The 18,514-nt window shown below is 36.3% G+C and overlaps 1 protein-coding gene across 2 annotated transcripts in view; it reads left to right on the forward strand.

The window, feature by feature from the left end:
- Positions 1-18,514, forward strand: part of DIAPH3 (diaphanous related formin 3) — a 480,740-nt gene that overhangs the window by 186,344 nt on the left and 275,882 nt on the right. For both annotated transcript variants that reach the window (XM_004433600.3, XM_087436004.1), the window contains one exon: positions 791-905. In XM_004433600.3, coding sequence (XP_004433657.2) covers positions 791-905 — 115 coding nt within the window. The remainder of the gene's footprint in view (positions 1-790; positions 906-18,514) is intronic.

An 18,514-nucleotide genomic window follows, 5' to 3' on the forward strand; every position in this document is an offset into this window, starting at 1 on the left:
CAGAAATAAATGGAGGAAAACATACTGTTACCTAGTTTAAAATTTAATTTTGTATTATTTACATATAATTTCCAATGAGAACCCTAATCAAAGTGACATTAAATAAACAGGTATTGTTTTTTTAAATTAAAGTGTTGAGACAGAGCCCTTTGATCTCAACCAAGGCTTTCTGGTTTATAAATTTGGTGGGAGTCAGTGTTGGTTGTTACAATGGGATTTGATTTGTAATTAAATTGATAATTCAATATTATCATGATTGAAGCCTATATTTGTGTTTTGCAAAAGTACAAAAAAGTTAGTGTTCTTAGGAGCCTTTCTATGTTGGTAGCCATTGGAAAATTATTACTAGTTGTCAGAAGTTGATATTTAGTCAGGACACAGGAATTCTGAATCCTGCAGGAAGATGGTTTCATGGTCACATAACCTTGGGAAATGCTGTGTAATGTGTCCACTTGAAAAGTCATAGTGCACAGGAGCATTATTAAAGACTCTGAGAAGAATAATTGAGAAGAAATCAACTTCATTTCATTCGGCTTCAAATCCCCAAGTATTTAATAGTGGAATCTTTTTTTTTCCTAGTAAAATCTTAACTTCCTGTTTCATTGAACTTGTATTTCATTGAACACACTTTGGGGAACTTGTATTTCGATGAATACACTTTAGAAAAATCTTACGGGGATTACTTCATAAACATCTGGCAGCTATGCGACGTTGGGTCTGAATGTAGTGGTTGGGCTGGGAGAGAAGAAACAGCCAACTATTTATGAATCAGTCATCTCTCTGATTGCAGATCAGACCTCATGAAATGACTGAAAACTGTTTCTGGATAAAAGCAAATGAAAATAAGTATGAAAATGTGGATTTGCTTTGTAAACTGGAGAATACATTTTGTTGCCAGCAAAAAGGTAAGTTTAATGTTTTGGTTATTTGTTAATTTTAGTATTTAATGCTACCACTTTTTATATATTAACTTCTAGAAAGCATTATTTTAAGAGTCATATATGTGATATTTTTACTTTATTAATGGATAAATAAATGATCTAATGAAATGTTTAAAAGCGAATTTTGTTATTTATAGTATTAGATAAGCAATTTTTAAAGTACAAATATTAATACAAAACTTTGTTTTCCATATAATACTTCTTTTGAAGATGTTCTAAATTAGACTTTCATAAAGGAGGATATTTTCAGATAGAATTTTGGCATGAGAATTCCTTTTAGTCAATGAGAAATAGAAAAACAAAAACAAAATGTGAGCCTTTCTCTAGTTGGAATTTTACCACTCTTTACTATTACAGTGACTATTACATAATTTAATTAGTATGAGTCACATGGGATAGAGTATCAAATTTATAAAGTATCTTGAAAGTTAGTTTGAAATACAAGTATATGAATAGGTTATGTGATCTTTTCATTAAAAGCAATGGAATTCATTTTTCAAATTGTTTTGTGATAGCCTTTACCTGTTCAGTGTGATTTTTTTTTTTTTAAATAATTACATTCAGATATTACTCTTGTCTGAAAATTGAATTTATTTCGCCCAATCTCGTGGGCCTATATCACTTATGTTTCAGGGCTGATATCCACTTTAACTGATATATACTGTTCAGTTAAATTTGAAGTAGTATGAAATGCTTACATTTTAAGTCTTGTAGTACAAGGCGCTTAGATCAGTGATTACCTTTTAATTTTCAAAAAGGAACCCTTTTCACCATAGACCTATGCCACTTATGTCCTGGGCTTCTTAAGCACAGAGAGATCTGGAGGGGAAGAGGTTGTACTGGGTGGAGGTGGGAAGGCTTGGTGTAGAGAGGGAAGAATTGACTTCTTAAAATGCCTACTGTGTGCTAGGCATCATTCTAGAGGTGCTTTCTATGTCTGATTTAACTTGATCATCACAGTAACCAAGGAATGGTGGCAGATACCAAAAAATCATCTACGTTCCTTTGAAATGCTTTCTAAAACATAACTGTAAATTAGAAAGTCTTTCTAAAAAGTAATTGTCAGAAACTCTAAAAGGTAATTATGAATTAACATAGCTTTCTAGAATTTGTGGTAAATCCAAAGCCTTTAGCAGATACTTTTGAGCACCACTGGTCTTGACTAAAATAGTAAAAATGGTATATTTTCATCTTTGAAAACAGAGGGAATTTTCTCAGCAAGCTTACCCTAGGAAAACTTGTGAAGTAAGCAGATCTTAATTTTACCTTTTGATTATGGAGAATCAAAATTTTCTTTGAATAAGATTAGCGCACTCCTCAGGCAATCAAGGAAAATATGTGGCAGTTAAAATAAGTATTTACATGTAAAAGACTTCAGAATTTCAAATTTCATAATCTGGAATTGATTAGTTTTCCCTTTGCTTTCCTAATAGGTGCAAATGGTGGTACCTAAAAGCTATTTAAGTAATACTGCCATCCAGCTACACTCTCTCTTTTTTCCCTCTTTACTCTGATTACTTTCTTAATTAATGAGGCTCAAAAGGGAAACTTGTTAGCATGTCTTTAATTTAGCTGTAGTGTTAGCCCTAAATGAAATAATTGGACATTTAAAAAATTCTTAAGTCATCTAACTTTAGCCTTGAGATTCAAGGTTGAAAAAAACCAATGTATTTGCTCAATCTACTAGTAGTGATAAAGGTTAAGGTGAGGAAATGATGATCATTTTCTGAATATTCCGTACTACCATCCCTCTCTGTCTTTGTACATGCCGACCTCTCTGCCTGGAGTCTCTCTTTTGTTTGACTTAGGGGCTGGTACAGGCCTATGACTTCTTTTGTCTCAGCTCAAATGCTATTTCTTTTTTATGTGACGGTGGATATTTCCATGGTGCTTAGAAAAGATGGGGAAGCCTGGGGTTATAGGCCTGGGCAATGCCAACAGAAGACGAGCTGTGAAGGTGACTAGTTTTTGGTCTGGATTTTAAAGAATAAATCCCAGAAAGTATTATGAGGAGTCTTAAGTGTGCTTTTGACTTTACTAGTAGTTAAGTATTTTATTGGAACAGGCCATTCATTGCCGCTTTCAAAAAATAGATATTTTATAGGAAAGATCAGAAAGGAAGACAAGAGAAAGATGACTGCAAAACTTAGACAAGACTGAGGTCTGGTAGAGTTGGCAGGTTACTCCTTGTTATCTCTTTATTCATGGCCTGGCTGCTGGCTGTTAACATTTTCCTGTCCCCCATGACTCCAAGGTTATTGTGTTTGAATCAATTTTGTAATTTCTGCAGAATTCAAAATGAAACCTAGTCACTTATTGTTCAGTCCTAGGTGGAAATACGGTTGCTCTCTACTCCCTAGCAAGCAGAGGGAGGTAGAGGCATTAGCTACTGGTTGCTTTTCATCGTTGGTTTACATCACAACTTGGCAGAGAAGGACAAAGGATTCAGATTACTGAAGAATAATGAGTTTTTAGAGAAAGGGTCTATCTGTTTTTTACTGCAGTAACTCTTTGGACTTAGAACAAGGTCTATTTCTCTGATTACAAAGGTGGATGTTCCCTCCCAGGCATTTAAAATGGTAGATGCCAATCCTTTGTGCTTCCTAAGCATTTGAAATAAGTAGAAAGAAGAAAGGAACTGAATCCAATCATTTAAAGAGAGCCTTGAAATTTTCTCTCACGTGTTGTTTATTTTTTGTTACTAAGTATGGCTTTTTTTCTTACAGAAGACACTACTTTAGATTTCTGGAACTTTTAGGTTAACATTATTGGGTTTAGAAGTCTTGTACCCTGAGAGTTAGAAAAGGAAGAAGATCTAATAATACCTAGAGGACCCTGTGGTGTACCAGTCTTTGAGCTGGGTGGTCTTCATGTTCCCTTGCTTAATCTTGACCGCATCTCTGCTGAGGTTTTTCTCCTGCATAACACTTGTTACTCCCCAGAATACCATCCTACTGCACCTACTCGTAGATATAGCAAGATACTCTTAGTTAACACCTTGGACATTTCCTCTTAACTCATGTTGCCCTTTATCATGTATACACTTTTTAAAATTAAATTTTACTCATTTTGTTTTTTAAGTTATTCTCCTCCCTGTGACATTTTTATAACATTGCTTCAGTGGGAAAGTGCCTGATGTATCTTAAGGAGTACAGGAACCCCTCTCGAAGCCTTTTCCTGGGAAATCAACATTTTTTCATGATTCAGCTGTATCACATTCTCTTTTATACCTTATTTTGCTATTAAATATCTCACTTTTTGGTTTCCTTGCTTGTCTCACTTCTGAATTTTTGAGATACATCTTAGCTTTCCATATTTTAAATTCTTCTGAAAAGAACATGTAGGCATTTTTCCCGATCATCTTTTTCTTTTCTTTTTCTCTTTCTTCCTTTCATTCATTGCTCCCATTTTTTCTCTCTTCTCATTTATTGGGTACATGTTGTGTGTTAGCCTGGGGTTTGGCACTGGGGACACTGTAGTGAGAGAGGCAGACATGTGTCCTGTTCTCATGTTGCTTTCACAGTCTCAGTGAAACTCAGGCAAGTTCTTGGTTGAAGCAGAAGAATGGGGAGTGGAACAACAAATGCTGGTTTTGATTTTAGAAAAGACTGCCAGATTTTACTGTCTTAGGCTTCTGTTAAGACTTACGAAGGTTATAAAAGAACATTGTTTATATATGTCTTTGAAATTTAATCACAATATTCATATATTGAACATTTGGTATCCACAAAATAATGCTAATGACCTGTGTATTTTTTACCAGATTGGAAGCATCTGTTGGTTAATTTTTACAGGCTGTTGGAAAATGGATTAAAGTATACTAACAGGTTATTGGTGTTGGATTTATCAACTAAAATTAATATTAATTACTTTCATTATTCACAAACTGTTAACTTAATAGGGATTAAAGTGCTTTCTGAAAGTATATGCATAGTCTAATTCACTTAGACTGATTTATTATGAAAATGTGATTCCACAATTGTTAGCTTTCTGAAGTAATCACATTTTATAACAGGTGCGTCATATTTGCCAGATAGGGCCAATAAACTGGTTTATAAATAATTTCTCGGCTGAACAGTTATGGCATATGGAAACAGTTAATGGATTATGCACTTAAAAACAAATCAAGCTTAGATTTCTGACATCATAGTTCAGTGGACAAAGTATTGGCGTAGGGAGTGATAAGCCATGGATTATTCCAGGGACTTGGCTGTGTTGAGGATGTCGCTTTGTATTTGAAACACAATTTATTCCTTTGTATGAACAATAGTGTATAAAAAATTCTAAACTACCTTGCAAGCCTACATTAAGATGAATGACGAATTTATAACAGAGAAATATATTTCTTGGGAATGCATATTAATAAAGAGATGATGCCAAAATGAATGCAACATCTCTTAAACATCTGAAAAGTTTCTGAAAAGACATTTGACAGACACTAATCTGGAAAGATAGGGAAGGAAGTCAGTGGAGAATTAAATATTTCTCTAGGGATTTATCATTCGATTTTTGTCCATGGCTGAATCTTAAATGAACTGAAGACATAAGGAAATTATGAGATAGGTCAGGAATGTCTTGTTTCACCATTAGAAAGGATCTCATTGTTACCATTTATATCGTATTCTCTGTTGGGTTGCTAAAGAAACAGACATTTATTCTGAAAGCTTTAGAGAAATAGAACCTAAAGAGAAAGGCTAAAGAAAGTGGGTTTATTTAGCCTTCAGCCATAGGCGACTTTCAAATGCACAAAATGCTTCACTTACATGCTTATTTATACAGCATATCTTTGGCATGGTGTGATAGCAATTTTAAAGGTCCCTGTGAATAGGCGTGTGTCTTGTATATTGTACAGATGCTATAAACAGAAAGGGACGAGGCTTGGACTTGTGAGTAATGGGGGATATGTGCCCATAAACATAGCTTTTTTTTCTTTTTTCTCTCTTCTCTTTTCCTTCTTCCATTGGAGAAAAGAATGATATTAGGGCACTGACTTCAACTGGAGGCCCTCAACAAGTGGTAGACTGGGGCATGCTGTCTCCCTTTTGTATTACAAGTCCACCTTGGTTGGTATTTTAATTCTGGTAGCAGTTTTCAGTGGTGCCCTTGTAGCTACCGTCCCTTAACAAAATTGTAAAGCCATTACGTTCCATTGTTACCACGTCCCTTTTTCTCTCAGGATTTCTCTTCCATTTTCTGTGTCTTCTGCCTCATTCCCCATTTAGTCAGGGCATCTCTTGTTGCCCTCTGATTTCTCAAAGTGCACATCCCTAATTCAGGCAGTTAATCTTTGCCTTGTCTGCATTATGTTCTGTCACTCAGGACTCCCACTCATAATTAGTGCACAGTATTACTCACCTGAAAATATAAACAAGGCTCCTCCTTCTGAATGCACTATCTTTATCTTAAAATAGCACCTTGTAAATCTGGCTCTTCACTGCCCCTCTTCTCTGCTCTTCCCTGCCCTCATTGCCCACCTCCATACACACCATTTGCCAGGCTTGGAAGAGAATCCTGTGGAGTTAGCATCGTAACTTGATCTCATCCTTGGAGCCCAGGGAGAGAGTGAGGTCATGGTAGGAGAGTCTTAAAGAGAGGCAGGGGCTTCTAGGTGGATTATGTGCTATAGGAATTGGATATTAAATTGTGTCATAAAGTCTTTTGTAACAGAAAAAAACTTTATGATAATAACTTGAGTATATTTTATAGCCTTGAATTTCACAAGTTAGATTTTGAGGTAATTATATCCTCATATGTTTAGGTAAGCTGGGTGTTTTTTGTCCTTCAGGGTTAAATCATTTGGCCATATGGTCTTATACCTTGTAACATATTCTGTGCATTTAACACAAGCTTTCACATATTTCATCGCATCTCAGGAGTACACCAGGTTAGAGACTCTTGGTTTTCACAGCTCTAACTTGTCTAAGTGCATGTCTGTGTCTTAAAAGAATAAATATTTCAAAATCAGACACACTCTAATCTAGGAGTTCTTAACTTGGGATCTGTGAACTTGGATAAGAAAAAATAACATCTTCACATGGTTTTCACTAATCTCTAATTGAAATTGAGCTTTTTCTTCAGTTATAAATATAGGCAACAAACACAGCAGTCCCTATGCCATTTGTACTTGTAAAGTTCCTATCTACTTTCATATCACATTAGAATTATTTCAGATACGTCAAAATATTGTTGAAACTCATCACTATTTCAAAATTAGGGTAGTTATTAGACCTGCAGCTCAATCTTGTTATTTAGTACATTAATAAAGAAGCATATTTTGTCAGTTGGGCCGTCCAGGAAGCAGACGCTGAGATGTTGGAGTGCAAGAGGTTTTTTTAGGGGGTATGGGGTGGGTAATGCATGTGAAAGGTAGAAGGTGGGGAAAGCAGGACTGGGCAGGAAGAACCTGAGGCCATGATGCTAATCTGCCAAATTTTCAGCCACCCCAGCTGGGAGGGGGCTCTGGAGCAGAGAATGCCTGTTAGAGGAGCCCCAGGATGGGCCCTAATGCCCAGGCCTTAGTACTCCTGTCATGGCCAGTCTTTGGCTGCCCAGGAAGAGCCTGGCCTAGGCTCAAAAGCTAAGAGGATCCTGAGGGTGCTAACAGCTTGGAGCCTGTCAGCTAAGTGCACTTCTTGCAACTGAGTGGAAAGTTCTTTCCTAAAGGGAGATCTGAGCAGTCCATCTCCATGGCTGCCATGCATGTGTGTTAGTTACTATTTCATAAATTGATGTTTAATGCATTTTGATAGTTGCATTTGAGTATAATTTGCTTCCTTTGAAATCATGTGTATTTTATTTTATGCATTTAAAAATTATTCTGAGAAGAGGTTCAGTTCTCTAATAGTCAGTGGGGTCCATGGCAAAAAAGGTTACGAACGCTGCTGCCGTCTTTGTGATCTGTGCAGTGGTGAGAGTGGGTCGGAGGTCAGGGCCTCTGCCTAGCCTCGACTGCTGCCTTTTCACAAATGTGTTTTTTATTTTAATTCAGGGGGCCAATACATTATTTGTAATGAGATATTTCATCCAACTTAGAATAATATTTTATGTTGGTTTCAACAGCAGGCCATCCATTTTTGAATCCACTTTAACAGACTATTGTAATGCATTTGCTAATAAAAGCATATGTCGAATCTGGAAAAATACAAAACTCACTCCTTAATTAGACAATAATAAAACAACAGTATTAATAATGTGTGTGTTTTTGGCAGTTATGTTTACTTCATTTATATTGTTTTGTTGCTCTCCAAAACAATCCTGTGAAAGAACCAAGGCAAATATTATATACATTTTATATGTAAGAAAAAGTTACTCTTCAAGTAAAGTTCAGCTAAAAGGAGCCGTCACTCTAAAAGGAATACAGATCTGAGTCTAAAGCCATTGCTCCTTCTGCTGTGCCATGCTGCTTCTCTGATTAAAAGAAATCCTATTATGTTTTATTTAAAGTGCTCTTCTTTGATTTAAAATAATTTTCCTCTCATCTCCTGCCACCTTACCACTGCCCCACAGCAGTTCACGCTCATCCCACAATTTATATTAAAGGATTTAAAAACTTGCCGCTTTTTATTAAGACCATCTTTCATCATTTGGTACCTCTATTCACTTCTGTAAGTATTTGAGCTGTAAATACTAACACCATGCTGTGGGATGTGCAGGAGAAGTGAGGGACTGTAGAGTCCACCCTACAAGTGTGTGACCCTGGCTTTTACCGCTGTAGTTTTTTCTTCTCTAAAATGGGGGAGATAATACCCATCTCACAAGGTTATTGTGAGGATTATATAATGAATATTTTAAAGTATCTTTTGCAGTGCCCAGTTCATTGTAGTTTCTCAGGAAATATTAGCTGAACTTAAATTTTGAGAATGCAGACTCATTCCCATTTGTAAAGTTTTGTGTATCGTCTTTGCATCTTCCACAATAGCAGCAGGTTAAATGACCTCCCTCCAGCTTTGGCCCCACTTCCAAATGAAGCCTTCTAAACCGCAAAACTGCTCTGTTCATTGGCCTGTTAATAGTCGTTTATGAAGACTTCTGTAACACTGCTCTGTACCATTATCTTTAGGAAATAATAATAGAAGGTTATTCTGTACATCTTTTTTCTTTCATATTTATTTATGTCTTAACTGTCGAATGCTTTATTAAGTTCCTAGAGAGACGAATTTGTTAAATCAGGAAAAAATATAAAGACCTATTGAGTTTTTTTTCCCCTCATTTATTTAATTTTTTCTGAGTTTTTCCATGACTGTTTCTTTCAGTTTATAAGTCATTGCTGTAGCTGGGGCCCAAGAATTTTTGTAATCTTATGAAATTTAAAAACTGAACATCTTTGCTTTTCTTGGTGTGATTCAGTTTTAGAGTGTTGAGCTGATGACTTGAGAGTGATCTTGAAAAGCTCATTTAGTTCTTTATAAAACCTTACTGGTTCTTGTTAATAATTCATTATTATTTTTGACAGTTATTTACAGTTTCAAAGATTAGTGAGGATGGTATGGATAGCTTAATATAATTATGGAAACTGGGATGCATTAAGGCATAGGGAATTTTCAGTTGATAGGCAAATAAGAATGCCAAGTAGAGCTTATGACCTAAATTCTCCCTAGGGTTTGCAGGAAGGATGATAACTGTTAATTTTCTTAGTTTATTAGAGTGCTAGCAGAAGGCTCAGAGGAGAGGCAATTTTTCAAGAATAGGTTACTCCTTTTTTTCTCCTTCGGCTTTGTGGTGTAAGCTAAAGAAATTATTTAGGTGAATCATATGCCACTGTTGAAATTCTACGGTTTTGATATACTAAGAACTTCATATGGTTTAGCTTAATTCTTGTTTCCTAGACTGGTGACAAGTTAAGGAAATACATAAAGAGATGTCTTTAGTTTATAGCTTAATTGAAAATGAGTATTAATATTTCTACTTCTATAATAGCTTGTCATGTAATAGATAAGGGGGCAAAACTCTTGAAGTGGAAAATATTTATTTCAGAGTCATTTATACCCCCCAGATCTAAGATTGGAAGACCTTGGAATTTTACCTGCTGCATTAGTACATATAAATCAATGTTTTCTGGTGAATCTGTGAGGACGTTTGCCTGCAGGAAACAGTATCCAGTTAAAAGTGATTTAAACAAGAAGTCTGATGGCTGAAGTCTGGTGGTCCCGGAGTTGGTAAATTCAACATCCCAGTGATGTCAAGACTCTAGGTTAGCTTCTCGTCCATTTCCTTAGCTTTCCCTCCAGTTTTGGCATAGCTTAGCAAGCAAAGGTGGGAGGAATCATTATACTCTCAAACGGGGCTTTGTATTAGTTTTCCATTGCTGCTATAACAAGTTTCTGCAAATTTAGCAGCTTAAACAACACAAATTTATTGTCTTAGAGTTCTGTACATTAGAAGTCCAGCGTGAGTCTCACTGGGCTAAAATCAAAGTGTCACCAGGGCTACTGGACAGCTCAGGGGAGGCTCTGTTCTGGAAGCTCAAGGGGAGAGTCTGTTTCTTGCCTTTTCTAGCTTCTAGAGGCCCACCCACATTTCTCAGCTTGTGGCCCCCGTCCTCTGATCTTCCAAGTCAGCAGCAGCAAGGTGAGTCCTTAGGGTCCATCTCCTTCACCTGGCTTCCTTGATTACCTCTTTCTCAGACTCGGACCTAAGCAGGAAAGATTCTTTTAAAAATGCATGTGATTAAATTGGGCCCACCTGGATAATCCAGGCTACTCTGCCAATTTTAGGGTCTTTAACCTCAGTCACATCTGCAAAGTTCCTTTTTCCTTGTAAGGTAACATACTCGCAGGTTCCAGGGATTAGGACATGGACATCTTTGGCAGAGGAGGCTGGGAGGGTAGGACAGTGGGATGCCATAAAATCGTAACATCTCATGAGGTACTTGACCCTGTTAATTCCACTCATTAAAATTAAGTCAGTCTCCCTTTGCAGGAATGCCATTTTAGAGTCCTGGGGCATTTTGACTTAACTTTTTAAATCATTTGTTCTGTTCACTAAATATTTATTGAGTTTTGGATCTTTACTAATCACGTTATCATATGTTTTTGTTACCACAGCTAAGTGCCTTTCTGGAGTTTTAGGAAAAATCCCTATAATATGCCTTTCTAAGTGCCAGGAAAGATTTTCCCCCTTCTTTATTCAAATCTACTACATTTAATTAATGTGCAACAGATATCACAGTCTACTGTATATTTTCCAGTTTATAGTGTTATACTATTAATTTTTTTTTTCTGGGAAATTATTAAATTGTGTATATATATTTTTACTTCATATTCATTTTTTTTAAACCAGAAGTACCCTCTGAAAATATACAATAAAGAACCTTTGGCATTTAAAAACAAATTGGTTCTTGACTCTCACTTGCTACTGTGTATTCTAAGGAAGAAAGAGAGAAACTGGTTTTAACGTAGAAAAAGAAATATATTTTATACATTATTAACTTTTGGAAGAGAACTGTTTCTACGTTGCCTGTTGAAAAACTTGATAATTTCCTCACCTTACAGTTTATTATATTTAAAAGTACGGATTGTTACTCTTGTTTTATGATGTTTCACAACATATTTTTATGTGAGTAATAATTATTTTTATGTGATAGGGACTTTGGGAAGAGGGACATTTTCCTGGTCCAAATATTACTCAGAGCCAATAAGCATCTACAAATGGATATGAATATATAATTTCATTGCAACCTGGAAAACATATGTTATTGTAATTGCATATTTCACTGGATAATTTAAAACACAATATATAAAAAGTTTATTTTAATTGGAAAAATCTCATCACTGAGGGAAATCACATTTATCAAAAGATCTAGTGCTACCACACTTCACACAAAATAAGCAATTTATTTTAATTTAATTGTTGGCTCTTAGTCATTTGCTAGTCTACTCTTCTATCGTCATATTGCCTTAGACTCGTTCTTCCTAAAGCAGGCCTCTTCTTCCTCCTTTAATCTTCTTTTCTTTTTCAATTAGAGACCCAATTATTTTTCAGCGTTTCACAGGTCACAGTGGGACAGTCTGGCTCTCTGCTCCCATAGCGTAAGATTCAACCCAGAAGAGTTGAAACAGCCAGTGGGATAATTTTGTTTGTTTTTTACACAAGGGACATTAGTCTTTGGAGCTTTTATATGTTTCTATTTTAAAATTATCCTTTTTTTGAATAATGTTTTTTTCCCCCAAGTTTTATTTTGCTTCATTTAAAATCTTATCTCTCTGTATAAAAGTGAATATGAGCTTTTAAAATTGACCGATCATTTGTATTTCCATTACCTGCTTTAGCAGATTGAGCAGTGTTTTCAATACCAACAGCGAGGAAAGCAGCAGTTTGTGTCAGCTTCATTGTGGTGTGACAAGACTTTTATAGTAGGATTTTTACATGTATGTATATGTGTGTACATAGAAGTATATACGCACACACATATGTGTATGTGAAAGAATATTGTTCCATAAACCAGATAATCTGAAATTGACTAATCACTGGACTGCTGTTTGATTTTTTTTTTTTTACCATTTTTTTTTTAACCCAGCAAGATTGTGGAGTGCAGAGTAGACAATTGACATTGTCATCCCATTCCCACTTTTGTATCTCTGAAGTGTACTTTGTCAAAAAAGCTATTTTCGTGAATTTGTTCGTGATGAATAAGCATAACCTACAACCTCAATAAATCAGAATTTCTCATTATTCTTGTTTTTGTTAGGGTTGTAAGAAGGCCAGAGCAGCTGTTGTGGGGGGAAAAAAATAGAAATAAGAGAAAGGAACTGACTTACACAATAAAGGGGAAAATGAGTACCTGCTCAGCCCCAGTAATTGTGCCCAGTCCTTACATCATAAGATTTAGGCCTTTGTCTCCCCCCGCCCCTTTTTTTTTTTGGTGAGGAAGATTAGCCCTAAGCTAACATCTGTTGCCAATACTTCTTTTTGCTGAGGAAGATTGGCCCTGGGCTAACATCTTTGCCCATCTTCTTCTACTTTATTTGTGGGATGCCTGCCAACAGCATGGCTTGATAAGTGGTGTGTAGGTCTGCGCCCGTGATCTGAACCTGCAAACCCCAGGCTGCCGAAGCAGAGCGTGTGAACTTAACCACTGCATCACCCTGCCGGCCTTAGCGTTTCTCTCATTTTAATATAAAGAGGCTGAGGCTCAGAGTAGTTAAAAATCTGGCCCTCAAGCTTGCATCATTAGAAAGCCAAAAATTCACCGCTTCGTGACTTCATATCTTGTGTTCTTTTCTCTCTCTCCTGTTGAGACATGGAGGGCGGGAAAGACATGAGAGCATATTGGAGGGAGGGTCAGTGGAAGGCCATATGCATGGGTGTGGAAATGACCTTGTTCTCAGCTACCCTGACTACCAGTGTAGCAGAATGACATCTATTTTGATCCTTTAAACTTGAGGAGCTGTGATAGCCATTTCATTCATTACATACTTTCTTCAAACCTTTTTTCTTTTTTTTCTTAAATAGCTTCCATTTTGTTTTCTCATTTTCTTTTTTTAAGACAGTAATGCAAGCTGTTCTCAGATTTATCGTCCCTACAAATATCACATTTATCATATCCCATGTGTGCACATATTCTAAAGGTTTAAAAAGAAAAAGGACTTCTCTGGCATTCATAGCCTTCTGCAGTTAGGTGCAACTTGTATTTTTAGCCGTTTTCTTCTTGCTGTCTTTCTACTCTACACACCATACTCCAGTAACTTTGGTCTACTCTGCACTAAATTTAGCCATGTATTTCACTGCCTCTCCCTGTGTCTTCATCACTTTCTATGAATGTTTTAATTTGCAGTTCCTATCCATTCTTTACCTCCTAGGAAAATTCCCCGTGGGAGCTGCTGCTGCCGTATTGACAGTGTGTCTTGCAGAGTTTGCCTGGACTCTGTCCCTGGCCTCCACATTCCTTGCGATTGACTCTCTGCCTTCACATGGCCAGGCCCTTTCTCTTTGTACTGGGAGAATGCCACAGCCTTTGGCAACTCTTCCCTCCTGCTTCTCAGCTTTCTAACTTCATCTCGTACTGCCTTCCCTTCCGTTCTTACACTCCAGCCACCCTGGAGAGCCTCCATGCTTCACCTCAAATATGCCAGATACACTCCTGCCTTGGGTTCTTTCCTGCCTGGAATATTGGTATTCCAGATACATGCTTGATTAAGCCCCTTACCACCTCCAAGACTTCACTCAAATGTCACCTTCTCCGTGAGGCCCCTGCACTTACCTCTCAATTTAGTACTGCCACGTTTTTCTATACACTCTCCCCCTACCTCCCCATCCCACTTCTTTCTACCTTGTTCTTTTTTAATATCATTTATACCTTCTAACATATTGTGCATTACTTGTTTACTAGATGTATGTTTGTCTTTTATCTCTCTCTGCCCCCATTGGAATTTAAGCCTCTTTAGGAGAGGGATCTTTGTTTCTTTTACTGATGTCCCAAGTACCTAGAAGAATGCCTGGCACATAGTGGGCACCAAATTGATGTTTGCTGAAGTGAATGATTTTTTATTCCTTTAAAGCAGGAATATAATAATTTCAACCTCCTTAAGCAAACTGTCTTTTTTCATTTTAAGCAAATAGGAATTTTGGAAGGAGAATAGAATTATTTAAATGATCTAGATTCCAATTAACTCTGCCTGTGATGACTTTAGCTCTGAGTGAATAACAGTCTCTTTTGTAAATTAGGTAAAAAAAAAGTTCAGAGAATAATGAAGGTAGTTGAGAGTGGGATAGGTTCAGGATCTAGATGCTAAAATGATGCACCTTTCTTGCCTGTTTCAGCATTAAGAATCTGTGTAAGAAGGAGCAGAAGGTTTAGGTAAATTCTGTGTTACTGTTGGATGGACCTTAATTTGATGTCTGCAAACCAGCAATAACAGTTAGCAAACAGATTGTAACACATTTTATAGTTTTTTCCTTGAAAATTTACTCCTTTCTTGGGTGTTGATTTTGTTGTTAATTGAGGTGAAATTCCCATCACATAAAATTAACTGCTTTAAAGGAAAAATTCATTGGCATTTAGAACATTCACAGTGTTGTGGAACCACCACCTCTATCTAGTTCCAAAACATTGCCATCAGTCCAAAGTAAAACCCTGTACCCATTACTCAGTCTCTCCCCATTGTCCCTTCCCCCCAGCCCTGGCAACCACCAGTCTGTTTTCTGTCTCTATGAATTTATTCTTGATGTTTCATATAAATGGGATCATGCAATATGTGACCTTTCGTATCTGGCTTCTTTCACTTAGCGTAATATGTTCGAGGATCATCCACATTGTAACATGTATTGGTACTATATTCCTTTTAATGGCTGAATAATATTCCATAGTATATATTATACCATGATTTGTTTATCATTCTTTCTTTGATGGACATTTGGGCTGTCTCCTTCTTTTCGCTATTGTGAATAATACTATTCTGAATGTGTGAGTACATGTATTTGAGTACCTGTTTTTAATTCTTTGGGGTGTAGACTTAGGAGTAGAATTGCCATATCATATGGCAATTCTATATTTAGCTTTTCTCGAAACTGCCAAACTGTTTTCCATAGCAGCTGAATTATTTTACGTTCCCATCAGCAATGTACAAGGGTTTCAGTTTCTCCACATTCTTGCCAACACTTTTATTTGACAGGTATTGATTTTAAGCTTTAAAAAAAATTCAAAGTTTACTTAAAACAATTCTTTTATAAAGCTTTGGACATAACAGAGAAAATCAAGTTTGTTAACTTCTCTTCTTATAGAGCTAATAAAGGCTTTAATCAGATAGAGAAACTTCAGGATACAAATAATATTTAATTATGACAAATTTATTGAGTGAATGATGGTAGTCAAGGGTATTATGATTGAGAATCTTGCAATTTTACATGAAAAATGTGTTATAGGTTATTCTGTATTATAACTATAAAGTATTATATGTGTATTAGTGAAGTAGATATAAAATATTAGCTTTTTGTTAAAATTATGTAAAGATAGTCCACTCAGCTATTTAAACTGCTAAAACTTATTCATCATAAAATAACTGTTACAGAAACTTTAGAAATGGATGAGAGAAAAATACCACCCTAAACTCTACTACTCTACTTAAATTCATTGTAGGGTGTGGCTGTATTTCTTTTTATCCTTTCAAAATTTATGTATGCAGTATAATTTCTTATGCATTCTATGCTGTTGAGTAGCTCTTATAATATCTTGACTGACTATATAGTATTACATATAGTCATTATATAAGAACTACTAGGCATATTTAAAAATCTGTTGGTTAAACTGGGGTAATTGGAAAAGACCTCAGCATTAGTCACAATAGCCAAGACTTGGAAGCAAACTAGGTGCCCATCAAGGGACGAATGGATAAAGAAGATGTGGTGTATGTACACAATGGAATACTACTCAGCCATAAAAAACAATGAAATCTGGTCATTTATGACAACATGGATGGACCTTGAGGGTATTATGCTAAGCAAAATAAGTCAGAGGGAGAAAGTCAAATACCGTATGATCTCACTCATAAATAGAAGATAAAAACAACAACAAACAAATACACAGAGACAGAGATTGGATTGATGGTTACTAGAGGGGACGTGGGGAGAGAGGAAGGTGAAAGGGGTGATTAGGCACATGTGTATGGTGATGGATTGTAATTAGTCTTTGGACGATGAACATGATGTAGTCTACACAGAAATTGAAATATAATTATGTACACCTGAAATTTATATAATGTTATAAACCAATGTTACTGCAATAAAATAAAATTAATAAAAAGAAAAAAGAAAAGACCTCATGAAGGAGGTAGCTTCACCTTGCTGATCCCATACATACTTCATTTCTTGGCTTAAGTGTCATTTTCTTAGAGAAATGCCTTCTGTGACTTCCCAGATTAGGATAGATCCCTTTGTAATTCAATCCCACATTGCTCTTTATTTTTCATTCATAGCACTGGTTTGAGATTCTACTAAAATTCTTATTTGTGTGTTTATTTAATGTTCTCTTTTCGTATAGATTGTGGTCTTTCTATGGGCAAAACTATATCATCTCTCCACTGTATTCCCCTCACTCAGGCCAGCGTCTGATGCTAATTGCTGCTCAGTAAGCCTATTGGATGGATGAGTGAATGAACAGATAAGGAGAGGGAGCCAAGAGTGTGAACATGTATGTAGGGGGTTTGGGGAAATAGGTAGATTTCGGGAGCTACAGAGCGATGAAGGAGAGTACTTCACTTTCTATGGGGATAAGGAGATCCATGGGGCAATGTCACTGGAAGATGAAACTGGAAAGAGTTGTGTTCATATTATAGAAATCTTCATATACAAAATTTAGGATTTAAATTTTGTTCTGTCACTTACATTTATATATATTAATAATTTAAAATGTTAAATATATTAAATGACAGATGGTCCCTGACTTACGATGGTTCGACTTACTGATTTTTCAGCTTTACAATGGTATGAAAGCGATACACTTTCAGTAGAAACTGTACTTTGAATTTTGATCTTTTCCCTGGCTAGTGATATGTGGTGCAATACTTCCTCATGATGTTGGGCAGTGGCAGGAAGCCACTGCTCCCTGTCAGCCACACGAACACGAGGGTAAACAACCGATACACTTAGAACCATTCTATTTTTCACTTTCAGTACAACATTCAATAAATTGCATGAGATATTCAACTCTTTATTATAAAACAGGCTTTGTGTTAGATGATTTTGCCCAACTGTAGGCTAATGTTAGTGTTCTGAGCACGTTTAAGATAGGCTAAGCTCTGATGTTTGGTAGGTTAGGTGTATTAAATGCATTATAGACTTACAGTATTTTCAACTTATGATGGGTTTATTGGGATTTAACCCATCGTAAGTCAAGGAAGATCTGTATATTCTGTCACAAATGTTGAAATGTTTGGAATAGGGACATAATATAATCTATGCTTTAGCATGAAAATTGAGTATTAGGCAGTTCTGTGTTGTAGTAGGAAGTCCAGAGGCTGGAATATCAGTTAAGAGACTACTTTAATTACCCAGAGGATTGGTGATGAAGTCCTGCATCTAGGTTACTTCCATGGGAGTGCAATAGATGTGAGAGAGATTTGTGGAAGTATGATCAACCAGGTTTAGATGATCATTAGCTGGTGGACTTTGGGAAGAATTGCCGAGCCACAGGATGATTTAGGATTATAGTGTGAATTAGGCTGGTGTCTGTAAATTTTAGGCTGAAGATAAATGGATTTTATTTTTATCCATTTGACTTGAGATACTGTTATGAATCTCCACTATAGGTTACACCGTGGGCTGGCAAAGCTTTTCTGTAAAAGGTCAAATAGTAAATATTTTAGTCTTTGTCGGCCATGTGGCCTCTGTCACAGCTACTCAGCTGTGCTTTTAAAGTGCAAAAGTAGCCCCAGTCTCTGTGTAAACTAATGGTCATGGCTGTGTTCCAGTAATACTTTGTTTATAAAAAAACAGATGGTAGATCAGACTGGGCCCATGGGGCCATAGTTTGCTGACCCCTGGGTTATATTATTGAGGTTTTATTTTAGATTATATTGTTAAACTGTAGTGGATCCCAATGTGGCTTATGGGATTTCCTTCAACAATGATCACTAATTGAA

The sequence above is a fragment of the Ceratotherium simum genome, chromosome 10, assembly GCF_057802395.1.
Source record: "Ceratotherium simum simum isolate JZ-2026a chromosome 10, ASM5780239v1, whole genome shotgun sequence".
In the NCBI taxonomy this organism is placed as follows: Eukaryota; Metazoa; Chordata; class Mammalia; order Perissodactyla; family Rhinocerotidae; genus Ceratotherium; species Ceratotherium simum.